The sequence below is a fragment of the Hylaeus volcanicus genome, chromosome 4 (assembly GCF_026283585.1).
Source record: "Hylaeus volcanicus isolate JK05 chromosome 4, UHH_iyHylVolc1.0_haploid, whole genome shotgun sequence".
Lineage (NCBI taxonomy): Eukaryota > Metazoa > Arthropoda > Insecta > Hymenoptera > Colletidae > Hylaeus > Hylaeus volcanicus.
Window position 1 is genome coordinate 24,057,776 of NC_071979.1, and position 12,321 is coordinate 24,070,096.

General features: G+C 32.9%; 3 protein-coding genes across 10 annotated transcripts; 2 read left to right on the forward strand and 1 right to left on the reverse strand.

The window, feature by feature from the left end:
- The first annotated feature begins 168 nt into the window (after window positions 1-168).
- LOC128874923 (zinc finger protein 652-A-like) lies at window positions 169-4,195 on the forward strand. 4 transcript variants are annotated; one of them, XM_054120091.1, is made up of 7 exons: window positions 169-329; window positions 1,257-2,093; window positions 2,174-2,377; window positions 2,464-2,697; window positions 2,767-3,017; window positions 3,108-3,501; window positions 3,719-4,195. In XM_054120091.1, exons 2-7 carry the CDS (start codon window positions 1,293-1,295, stop codon window positions 3,992-3,994), a joined length of 2,160 nt encoding a protein of 719 aa, XP_053976066.1. In that variant the 5' UTR covers window positions 169-329; window positions 1,257-1,292; the 3' UTR covers window positions 3,995-4,195. The 4 variants fall into 4 exon arrangements, with proteins under 4 accessions (XP_053976066.1, XP_053976068.1, XP_053976069.1 ...); XM_054120093.1 differs by having other exon boundaries at window positions 3,108-3,438; XM_054120094.1 differs by having other exon boundaries at window positions 3,108-3,354.
- A 548-nt stretch (window positions 4,196-4,743) lies between these two features.
- LOC128874924 (solute carrier family 26 member 6-like) lies at window positions 4,744-8,515 on the forward strand. 5 transcript variants are annotated; one of them, XM_054120098.1, is made up of 12 exons: window positions 4,744-5,057; window positions 5,122-5,180; window positions 5,390-5,546; window positions 5,622-5,894; window positions 6,135-6,319; window positions 6,384-6,548; window positions 6,628-6,732; window positions 6,796-6,929; window positions 7,011-7,173; window positions 7,253-7,453; window positions 7,539-7,787; window positions 7,875-8,515. In XM_054120098.1, the coding sequence occupies exons 3-12, from the start codon at window positions 5,444-5,446 to the stop codon at window positions 8,310-8,312; spliced, it is 2,016 nt and encodes a 671-aa protein (XP_053976073.1). In that variant the 5' UTR covers window positions 4,744-5,057; window positions 5,122-5,180; window positions 5,390-5,443; the 3' UTR covers window positions 8,313-8,515. The 5 variants fall into 5 exon arrangements, with proteins under 5 accessions (XP_053976073.1, XP_053976072.1, XP_053976071.1 ...); XM_054120097.1 differs by having other exon boundaries at window positions 4,744-5,222; XM_054120096.1 differs by lacking the exon at window positions 5,122-5,180.
- A 155-nt stretch (window positions 8,516-8,670) lies between these two features.
- Window positions 8,671-11,822, reverse strand: LOC128874925 (phosphate carrier protein, mitochondrial). Its single transcript, XM_054120101.1, has 6 exons — window positions 11,709-11,822; window positions 11,476-11,637; window positions 10,293-10,453; window positions 9,985-10,221; window positions 9,346-9,642; window positions 8,671-9,257 (listed from the first exon to the last, which is right to left on the reverse strand). The coding sequence occupies exons 2-6, from the start codon at window positions 11,615-11,617 to the stop codon at window positions 9,030-9,032; spliced, it is 1,065 nt and encodes a 354-aa protein (XP_053976076.1). The 5' UTR covers window positions 11,618-11,637; window positions 11,709-11,822; the 3' UTR covers window positions 8,671-9,029.
- Between the last annotated feature and the right edge of the window lie 499 nt (window positions 11,823-12,321).

The following is a 12,321-nucleotide window of genomic DNA, read 5'->3' on the forward strand; positions in this document are numbered from 1 at the left end:
TTCCGTTAATATCTCCTCAACGAAGCCTCGGACAACATTTTCGCTAAGGAAAAACTTGTTTCAAATCACCTCCCGAACCACCCCTTTCAAGGTGTTACAACATTTTTGGGACACCCTGTATATAATCGCCTGTCGTAGAATCTAGGTTGGACAATTTGTGAATGCAGCGACACAACCTAATAGTGACGTTTAAGGTTCAGCTTCGTGGTGTTTAAGGTGGCGTCACTTGCTTGCTGGGGAAGTATAGAGACAGATATACTAGCGCATATCGACCGAGCAAAAACAATTTTTTCCAACGTTGCTTACAATATTTCAACTATTTAAGACAGGTACAGTGAACAAAATTGTGCACATTGTTGTTCTTTCCTTGGCTCATGTTTTTCCCATCTTAACGTGTTAACGTGTACCTTTTCAAGGAGATAATCACTGTCATTTTGTAGCCATTTTGCTATCCGTTGATAAATGCAAGACATTTTCGTACCGACAGGTGAACCGCGTACTTCTTGTCACATATAAAATCTTATGGTTTTATCAGGATACTTGAAACGATCATTTTAATGTAGAAATCATTCCTTCGAAGCCGCAATATCATGTTAAAGGATTTCGTATCTATAAAGAATGTGTACGAAATGCACGCTCGATGCAGAATCCTCGAATGCCCGTGTAAATCAGTTTGAAAAGAAGTATGGATGAACCTGAAGGACGAACACATTTAGGATATACTCCTCTTTTATTAATATTTTATTAATTTTGTTTTATAACCGTACAATTGTAAATATTGCTCATCTATAAATGGAATTAATGTACGAGTTATATGTAGGCTCTCTACATACATAGAAGTATTTTGTAGTTAATATGAAGTTTATCGTTAATAAAAGGCTGCATGTATTATACTCCTTATAAAGGTACATCCTATCTTTTAGAAGATCTCGAGTGAATTAGAATTGTTTTAATCATTTAAGGTACATACTTTGTCAACCGAATGTAGACTTTATAAAGTTTATTGTAAAAGCTATTGGTTCTCTTTCTATCCAATAGTAATAATCATTTGCTTATATGTAATATCTTGTTGAATGCATAGTTATAATATTAATTTTTGTACATTGGTATATAATTGTATGTATGTAATATGTAAAATTCTCTTATCAGAATAAATAATATTATTTGTCATCTTTCAAAATTATATTATATATTATATATTATAAAATTATATTATAGGTTGTACCGTAAATGTATAAAGTACACTCTTTTTTAAGCGCCACTTGGACAACAATATTTAGTTCAAATCTACTATGGAACAGTCCCACGAAATATTAGATACAATAGAAACCAACAGTGATAAAAGTGTGATAGAATTATTAAAAAAAGCAATTTCACAAGAAAACATCATAGTAGAGTCAGAAACTACAGAAGATTCTGAAACAACAGAAATAGAAGAAATTATAGAAATAATAGAAGAAGTAGAAGAGGAAAGCGAAGAATCATTGGAAGCCGATGATCCTCTGAAAGGAATCAGTGATAAAGATGATGAAAGAAGTACAGAGAGACTGCAAAATGATCTGTATGATCGAAGTTCTGAAATGGAACTTTATGGTTTGGAGGAAAACAATTCAGTTGTGAAACCACACTCTGAGAATGAAAATGAAAGAAGATATCGTTCTCATATGAGCAGTGGTAAACAAGTTATAACATATGATGTAGATGAAGATTGGCAAGATGAAGATATGGATGAGGAGGAAAAATCTGAGCAGGATTCAGACACTATGGATCATTGCATAGAATATTTACGAGGACAGAGAACACAACACAGAGATAGAAAATCTATAAATAATCAAACAATTATTTTTCCTTTACAAACAAATAGATCAGAATCCCGAGATAATGTAGAATTGCCAGACAGAACAGAGAAATCTAGGTTAGGTCAAGATTTAAAAAATAATGTAAATAATGATGAAAATGTTGATACAAGCATAAGTCATGAAATTGTGAAGAATGTTGAAAATAACTTGCTGTATACTGTCCTTGGTACAAAGAAACAAAACACTGTCAAAACACTGCAGGTTGACAAGCTCTCAGATGCCCATTTCATTAAGGTTTGTACAGTTTTTATATTAATAAGAATAAAAATTACAATTGTTAATATTACTTCTAAATATAAAGTCCTTATTTTTAGATGGAGCAGTTGGATGAAAACACCATACCAATCGAAGGAACGATTTATTACGAAGGAGACAACATAGAAGCCTTATATGTTGCACAATCCGTAGATGATAACGAACGTTATCCATACAATCCTGTGCCAATGGAACAAGATGAGCAAGCACCTGAAACGGTTCATTCGGATGCCAATCAAAATCCAGAAAAAGAGAATTCTCAGGTATTATTTTTGAAGTGAAAAATTAAAAATATTTTTCAATATCATATAATTCTAGTATGATATAATTTCGACTAATTTTATTTTAGGACCAAATATTTTTACACGAAGACGAAGAGGGTCAGCTATACTTCAAAGACGACACTGGGACTTTACAGCCAGTATATTTAACCGAAGATGGACATTACGCTATCGCAGAAAACGGTGTTGATCCCATTAGCCGAGAATCACAAGCTAAATCTCAACAAAATGCTAGACAAATCAAAGAAGAATCGTATGTTCTACCAGATATCGACCCCAAGTTCCCTCCCAGTAACACACAGGTATTTTCAATAATTTCTGCAAAACGTACTCGACAGAATTTCCCTATTTTCATTTTTACTACCTTTTAGAACTCTGCAGTGTCTGCTAACGATCTGGAAAGTGAGGATAATACAGTGACCATTTCTCTAATCATATCCGAGGATGAACACGGACAGAAACGAACACAAGTCATTATACCAACAACAGATAATTTAAAATGCGATATTTGTAATAAAAGTTTTAAAACTTCTTTCCAATTACTTCGACACAATAGACTTAAACACGCCCGTGAAGAAGATGTTACAACAAGAAACTTCCCATGCGACTTATGCCCGAAAAGGTGATTTCTTGTGAACAATATAACTTTCATATATCTATATATGTTCGTTTTACGACTGAAAATAATTGATTCCTTTTATTAAAATTGTAGATATCCAGATCAAAATTCTCTAGCTCGTCATAGAAAAACTCACACTGGTGACCGACCGTTTCAGTGCCTCGAGTGTCATAAAAACTTTCCAACGTCTACCGCTCTACGTCGGCATTTAACGCTTCATAATTCACAATCTCGACCTCTTCCGTGCATTTACTGCGGTCGTCGCTTCGTAGAGAAAGCTAGTCTGGTCAAACACGAGCAGTCACATTTGGCTGACGATCAGCGGAGCCACACATGCGATGTATGTCATAAATCATTCTTACATGCAACTGATCTGAGTCTACATAAAAAGAATCATGATCCCGATAAGAAATTTGACTGTGAGGTTTGTGGTCGAGAGTTCAACCGATTGAACAATTTGCAGAGACATATGATGGTACATCAACAAGTACGTATGATAAATACGATCTTAGCGTTTAAATCTTTCGGGTCTCGTACGAGAAAAAGGTTCAATATATAATTTGACATTTCTCATATTTTCTGCAATTTGTCGCATCACGAAAAATATTAATATAATTCCAAAAAAGATTTTCCATTTCGAAAATTTTTTTTTAATACGAACAATTCATTATTGTGACACGTTTCTTTTTATTTATGAACTTTAGCAAGGAGCAAACGAGGAAATACTCTCTTGCGACGTGTGTGGCATCACGTACAAATTCATGAGCTCGTTGACGAGGCATATGGTGACGACGCACATGAATCCAGAGAAACTGAGACAACAAGCAGCTGAACAACGGAGGAAACGGGAGAATAACTATCGTCGTTATTTAGAAAATCGGAAAATGTACGATACGCAACATTCGGGGGGATTCGTCGCAAAACGCAATTACCAACATAATACGCGTTCCCTTAGCGGTAGTAACGAGGAAGCGGCCTGATTTGCATTTTTTAAAAGTCATTCGACTATCGAGAAAAGTACCATGATAAAACCGTGATTTCCAAATGAAAAAAAAAGAACGAGAGAAATAGAAGGAAAACAGTATGATAAGTCTACGCGTGATGTAGTGGATATTCGTGTATCATTTTACTGCTATAGCGACAATAGATGTGCATTTAATTTAATAAATATATAAACAGTGTATTATCTTAAATGTTCGTGTACCTACATATCTTTACAAAAATTCATGAAAGATTACTTGTGTGTGCGTGTGTGCGCGTGCGCGCGCGTGTGTATTCTAAATAAGATATGTATATATAAATATATTTCATTTTCATTATATACTAGGTATGTATATTATAAACATCATTGTTACACAATGTTTTAATATATACATATTTTATTGTAATTTGTATGCTCTTATAGTTATGTAATAATAAAGGTAAGTACAAAATACTACAAGAGTAGAAGAAGAAAATTTGAGTATCTGATATTTTAGTAAGTTCTTCTCCTGATGTTTAAATAAGTAAAACTAACGTTCCCTTTCGTTTTTATATAATAATTATGAAAAATAATACTGCAAAGTTATGTTTCTGTGCGTTATACAGTTTCAACTATTTTCAATTTGTATAAAAATATATAACTGTAAAAGTAATTGTATAAACTGATTAAATATAGACACACAAGTAAATAAAGACTATGTCATTTTTGGATAACATAGAAGTAGGAATAACAGATTAGATAAGAATTTTCATTTATCTACAACAGCTCTACTAACCACATGTGTTACTAATATGTTTTATTATTACTACTGTATCACATGATAAACATTTATAAGAATATGTGATAATAACATTTGTATGTGTACATATCTATAAAATGTATTGATCGAATCAAAGTATCACAATGATGGCCAGTGATCGCAATCAAGTGGTCAAGTGTCTCTGCTTTGCAGTAAAGTAAAAACGTGTCATTTTCCTAAAACACAAGTTTATTTAATATCTTTTGTCATCTACTAGTGACCAAAAATAGTTATAATAAGGCAGTACTTAAGTCGCAAAAAAGTAATAAAAATGTTGAACATTAAATAAAGCCATTGAAAATAAGATTTTTTTTTAATATTTCTAGGTTACTTTATTTAATCACATGAGTGGCGCGCATGAATAAGAATGTTAATTTCGATACGTGCAAGTTTCAAAATTATGTATTGATGATTTGTTAATAATTCTGTACGATTTTAAAGCTATATTTGTATTTTATAAAATATAGATTGTATTATGATAAATATTAGGAATAATTGATAAGTACAAGTGTATTATATAACAATATATGTAAATTTCAAGTTTGTGTAATTTAAAATTAATTGTTACATGTTAGAAATACTTATTTATTACAGATACTTAATTTTTCTGTTGATCAAAGTCCATGATTTTTATTAATTACTGTTAACATGGAGAAGCATGATGCATTGTTACAAGTACATTTAGAAAGGCCAATGTATGAACAAGAAGCTTTAAATGAAGATTATAATTATGAAATGCCAAATATATCTGGTACTTGGAAGAGAATATTTTTTTAATTTTTATATAGTAATTGACTAAACATTGACAATAATTATTTTGTTTTAGTTTTCAAAAACACCATACATGCTTTGAAATCTAAGAATTGGAAATCATGCATGACATCCACAATTCCTTCCATAAATTGGTTGAGAAGTTACAATTGGAGAAAAAATATTATCTCTGATATAATTTCTGGTTTAACTGTAGCAGTTATGCACATTCCTCAGGGCATGGCTTACGCGCTTTTGGGAAATGTACCACCAGTAGTTGGCATATACATGGCATTTTTTCCTGTTTTAGTGTATTTCCTTTTTGGCACATCAAGACATGTGTCTATTGGTAAGAACAAATTTATATTAAACTATAAACTTCGGCTTCAGCCTGATAAAATAGAAAATAAGAAAGATTCCCAAAATTTACGAAAATCAACTGCTAGTACCAAGATTTTTAGTGTTTCACATTTTGGGTTTGTATATTTAGTAAAATACTACTTCTATTACAGAAGAGTTACACATAGCTCCTTTTAATAAGAACTTATTAGACAAGCTAGAACAATCAAATATTATTGGCACTCATCAGGAACTTTTGCTGTGGTTTGCCTAATGACTGGGAAAACAGTGATGACTTACTCGATACCACACTATGATGAGAGTACAACTCCAAATGCTACGGATATAATGTTCAATCATACCAAGGAACACTTGTATATGTATACACCAATGCAAGTTGCAACAGCAGTCACATTCATGGTTGGGATATATCAGGTAATGTTCATAAATTTATTTTATATTTAGATAAACTTAATAATTATGTTCCATTTTTTCTCAGATCATAATGTACATATTCCACTTGGGTATCATAAGCACATTGCTTAGCGAACCTTTAGTAAATAGTTTTACAACTGGTGCAGCAGTTTATGTTTTTGTATCCCAAATTAAAGATCTCCTAGGTTTGAAATTACCAAAGCAGAAAGGATATTTTAAACTTATTTTTGTATGTACACAGTATTAAATAGAACTTGTTTAAAAGAATTGTTTTAATGATAGTAAACTAATGGAACAATTTATTTCAGACATTTATAGATATTATTAAAGAGATACGAAATACAAATATAGCTGCTGTGATTGTGTCATTGATAACAATTACTTGTCTTACTTTTAACAACGAATTTTTAAAGGTGAATATTATAATGATTTCATTATAAAAACATATATGAATAATTATTCTGTATTGATATTAGCCATGGGCAAACAAAAAATGCAGCATTCCAATACCAATAGAACTGATTGCAGTTGTAAGTGGTACTTTAACTTCAAAGTACCTTGGCTTATCTAAGGAGTATAATATCCAAGATGTAGGGAATATCCCCACAGGGTGTGTAAACATTTATTTTAATTGTTTTTCGTCTATGAGTATGACTTGACATTCTTATTTTGTGAAATTAAAAATTAACAGTCTTCCATCACCAGCAATACCAACATTTGATTTATTACATCTTGTAGCAATAGATAGTATTGCTATAACCATGGTTTCTTACACTATAACTATATCAATGGCTTTAATATTTGCACAAAAACTTAAATACAAAATTAATTCGAATCAAGAACTTCTTGCAATGGTAAGGAAACTATTCTTGAAACTATACTTTCGAAACTGTGTATGAAACCATTACACATATTTTAAAATTATGATTTTAGGGTATGAGTAATATATTTGGATCATTCTTCTCGTGCATGCCAGTGTCAGCATCATTGAGTAGATCTTTAATTCAACAAACAGTTGGCGGCCGAACACAAATAGCCAGTATTGTATCTTGTTTAATTTTACTTACTATTCTTTTATGGATCGGTCCATTTTTTGAACCACTACCAAGATGCGTTCTTGCATCAATTATCGTCGTAAGTATACACGCGGTATTAAATGACATTTTAAAGATCATTTAAAGAATTATATACCAGTTTCCTTTTTTGTTTTCTGTTTTAGGTAGCTTTGAAAGGAATGTTTCAACAAGCTAAGCAACTTATGAAATTCTGGAAATTAAATAAATATGATGCGTTAATTTGGATCGCCACGTTCTTAATAGTTGTTGTAGTGAGCATCGATATTGGTTTATTGTTTGGAATAATGTTGTCGCTACTAATTATTTTATTACAAAGCATTAGACCTTACACTTGTTTGCTGGGACACATACCAAATACAGATTTATATTTAGATTTGAGTAGATACAAGGCGGTACGTTACTTTTTGCAATTAACGATACTTTTTTTTGTTAAACTAAAATTATTATCATTACGATATATATTTTTATGTAATTTTTAGGCGGTGGAAATTCCTGGATTGAAAATTTTTCAGTATTGTGGAACTCTAAATTTTGCGAATAGTAATCATTTTAAATCCGAATTGTATAAACGAGTAGGAGTAAATCCACACAACGTTATAGAACACAGACTGAAATTAAGAGAGAAAGGTATTTACATAGATACAGGAGATTCGGAAGACAAACAAGAATTACGATGTATCGTAATGGATATGAGCGCCTTAAGTTATATTGATTCTAGTGGCGTAGTCGCGTTGCATTCGACAATAACGGAATTTAATCAAATCGATATAAACTTTTATTTTGTAAATTGTTCGAGTCCGATTTTTGAAATGATAAAAAAATGTGACTTGTACTTACACGGAAAGCTGACATTTAAGATCTTTCCGACGATACGAGACGCTAAAATGTACTTAGATAACAAATTTTATTCAAGATAATATATGTAAATTTTTGTACATTTGTTAACCCTTTGACTGCGGGACGATTTTTATTGGAAATTTTCGTGTACGAATATATACGCCTTTCGTAGTCAAAGAGTTAATGGTTAGCTTCTATGAATGCTCTATAACACATGTATATACAGTTACGAATAAAACTTATCAACTTGTGATATTGAAACTATTGTACACTGTATTTTTCTTGATATATGTATTTATACTTATATGAAGATTGTATTGAAATTTATTAAATGTATGGATTATGTTCCAAATTTTAATTAAACCTAATGAAAATCGATACGTGTATAGAATATTTTGTTGGTTCAGGTGTACAAGAAATAAATACCAAACTTAGAGATTTAATCGAGCAATCACAGACCATTTATTTACAGTGATTACTCTATGTACAAAGTAACAGCATTTGGTTACGATAGGTAACTCACTGTCACAATTAAATGTTTATAAATATGCTGCTTCCTTCTAATCATAGTAATTATAGCCAATGTACTATGAGTCATTTTTCCACCACATTAATACTTCTAGTTTCAAGGCAGTGGCACCTGCACTGATGTCTGTATTACAGAATAAATACTCAAAATGTATGGCAAAACATTGTTCGACAATGTATTGTGAGGAAGTAATGTAATTCATCTATGCTCTTTTCTTTCTAACTGCAATTGCTTCAATTCAATCAAACATATTATTGGTGTATGATAATTAAGCCACTCCGTATTTCTTCTTGAGCGATTCTGGCATTTCTGGTGGTGGTGGGCGGGGCATACGAAGCCACACTTTCACAGCATCATAAATAAACCATTGTGCTCCTGTTAATGTACCAATCATAACGATACGAGGGCCAAGACCCTTCCATACACCGGCGAAACCAAGTTTTCTCAGAACGTCGCCAGCAGATGCTCCCTTCTCTTGATTCAGTTTTGATACAACCTATGTTAACAAAGTATGTAATAATGTCATATTAATAAAACAAATAAAAATAGACATCAAAATATAATTACATACGAAGTACACTTACAGAATCAGCAGGGTGAGACACAATTGCGCAAAATACACCAGCAATGTATCCAGCTGCAAAGGTGACAACCAACTGTTCACCCTTTGTACACTCTAGTCGTGGCTTAGGAACTACATACTTGTACAAGAGCTCAAGCGTTCGCTCGAAACAAGCAAACTTCATCATTGTGTATGGAATTTGACGAAGCCACAAAGGTACCAGCCCTTTGTAGAATCCACCAAGACCTTCATCACCATATATTTTTGGTAATGCTTCTCTCAAAGTATTTGCAAATCCTGGCATGGTTTGAATTCTGACCTGTTTACATAAAAAATATCCTCTGTGTACTCTATGCGATTTAACATACAGTCAATGCTATGTATATTAACAGTCATTCAAAGAAACTTACAGTACATATGATATTGGACATGATGAAGCAAACATGAGGATCGGTAGGAACAATGCAGGGAAAAAGAACAATTCTGTCTTGTTTTGGATGTAGGAGTAGTCACGGGAATGCACAGATAATAGAACAGTAGTATCTGCTAATTTCTTTAAATCATAACGAGGACAGTATCGATCTAACTGTCTACGTTTTTTTTTTAAAATGTGTTAAAAACGTTATTTGTACATATCCGTGGAAAAATAATCGATAATTACTTTAGCAGCTTCAAATGGAGCTAGACCAATATCAGCAAAAAATTCTGCAGATGCCGAAGAAACAAGATATAAACTTGTCCTATATTCATACGACATTTCTTCTCCAGCAAGTGCCGCATAATATACTTTGAAGACTTCATAGAGACCGAATTTGAACATTCCTTGAATAGAATAACCAAAGAATGTCGGAGCCCAACCTTTTGCCAAACCTCGTGTTCCATCCTCAGCCACTGTCACCTGAAATCAGTTGAATTATACAATTATGGTATTTATTTGTAAAATGTAGTCAGAAATAATTTAATACTTACTCTGAAACCGTTGAAGACCGATTTGTATTTTTCTGAATCTACTTGAATTCGACATTTTACCAGATCCAGGGGTGTGATCATGGTGTGAGTGATACCACATGACAGGATGCCTCCCAAACCGCATAGCAGAAAGTATTTGTTCGATCCAAACTCGCAACTGTCTGAATATTAAAGAAAAAATATATGTTATGCATATAATAAAATAAAATTTTAAACTACTACGATTTTCTTAAGAAATGTATTGTATTTGTTAAGTCCGCTGCAAAATGTGCTTAAAATCGTGTGTTTAGAAAAAAAAAATTTATTTGCAAGCGAATAGTTAATTGATCAAAGAAACTGCCATTGATCAGCTGTTTGCTGATCCAGGCAACGCGTGCAATTCGAACCTGGCAGACCTTCAAATTCGACACGAATGACCTTATCACCTTGCTCTAATCCAATAATAAACCTTTCAAGAACACTAGGATATCTTTAATTAGTTTCTCGGTCGCGGCCACTGTACCAACGTACTATTATTTTTAATCGAATTTCTAACCAAGGTTACGAGAACGGTACTCACATGCGCGTTTTCGACAAAATGGCTACTCCTTATGCAACCTCGATTCGCGAGGAACGATCGAAGATGATGGAATTTTTAGCCGAGCTACTCGATTACTCAACTTACTCATCAACACATTTTCGTCTTATTTATCAAGAAAAACATTTGACTTTAAGTAGACGCGGTTTTGTACGAGACAAAAAATTACAAAAAAAAAAAATGAATGGAAACATACAAACTTATAACGATACTACTAGCCATGAGGCGAAAACCCGTGTTTATTACATAATTTTACGTACGCTAAACAAATAACGACGCACAGCAAATAACGATAAATCTTCTATTAAACAAATAACGGTGGCGTAAACGATTTTCTGATTCATTAATCAACTTAATGTTTAAACTTGGAGCAACTCAAACAGTAATGGATATCTATGAATAATATTTTAGATTATATAACAACATTCTCTAGCTGAAAACTTTGCTAAAATAAAATTAATTAGATCGTACAATTTTTCTGTGATAACCAGATGCCAACGAAAAGATGCCCTTTTGACGTACACAGTCAAGGTAAAACATGTAATTTTTGAATTCGTTTAATGGTAATCGAATGATTGTTCAGTATGAATATTATTTGCTACTGACCACCAGCAGGGGTGGAGGCTGCGGCAATGTGATGATTCTTGACGAGTGACTGCGTGAGCTCGTTCTGCCCCTGACATTTAGCTGTCACAAAAGGTGTTCCAAAGGGATTCATTTTGACTGCGTCCAATATTGAGGGCCACATCTTGTTTCTATCACTTTCACCTGTACACACCACCAATTGATAACGGATTCTAAGTAATAAATATATTAATTTAAATTACTAGCTACGAAACCTTCAACGGCACGACTCTCGCCTCCGCGTTGTAGAAATAGAGTGGCAGAGACTTCGATAACGGAATCCGTTTAATGATATAATCCATTGATTGTTATTTTGTAGATAAGCCAACTGTAACTATGCTTCGCAATTCAACAACAGAGGGCTGCGAACTCTAGCCTTCCTCCAGAGCTATTTAATAATAATAAATCACGTTAAACAATGGATTCTTCTATAAATATTCGATAATTCTTACTGCAGAAAAATTAAAAGACATTAAAAGAAAAAGAGAAATTGGAAATAGTAGTGAAATGTGGGAATAAAGATAAATGTGGCGGAACAGAGTCCTACATTACCGACGACGCCCTCTGTCTCACATCGGAGGAAATAAAATATAGTTGTTACTAGTAGTTACACCACGCGTCGAATTCGACTTACTTACTTCCTGTTCACGTGATAACGTTGTAGCGACACGCTTTGTACTCCTAGAATAATAAATTGTTTCGTCTGTTAAACCTTCGGAGTTAGTTAATAACCATTGGCGAAACCAAGTAGCCATATAAAAATATCAGTGGCGCCATCGGTGACAAAATGCCCAAGTTTGTAATAAAAATAGTTCCCATTGTCGCCGC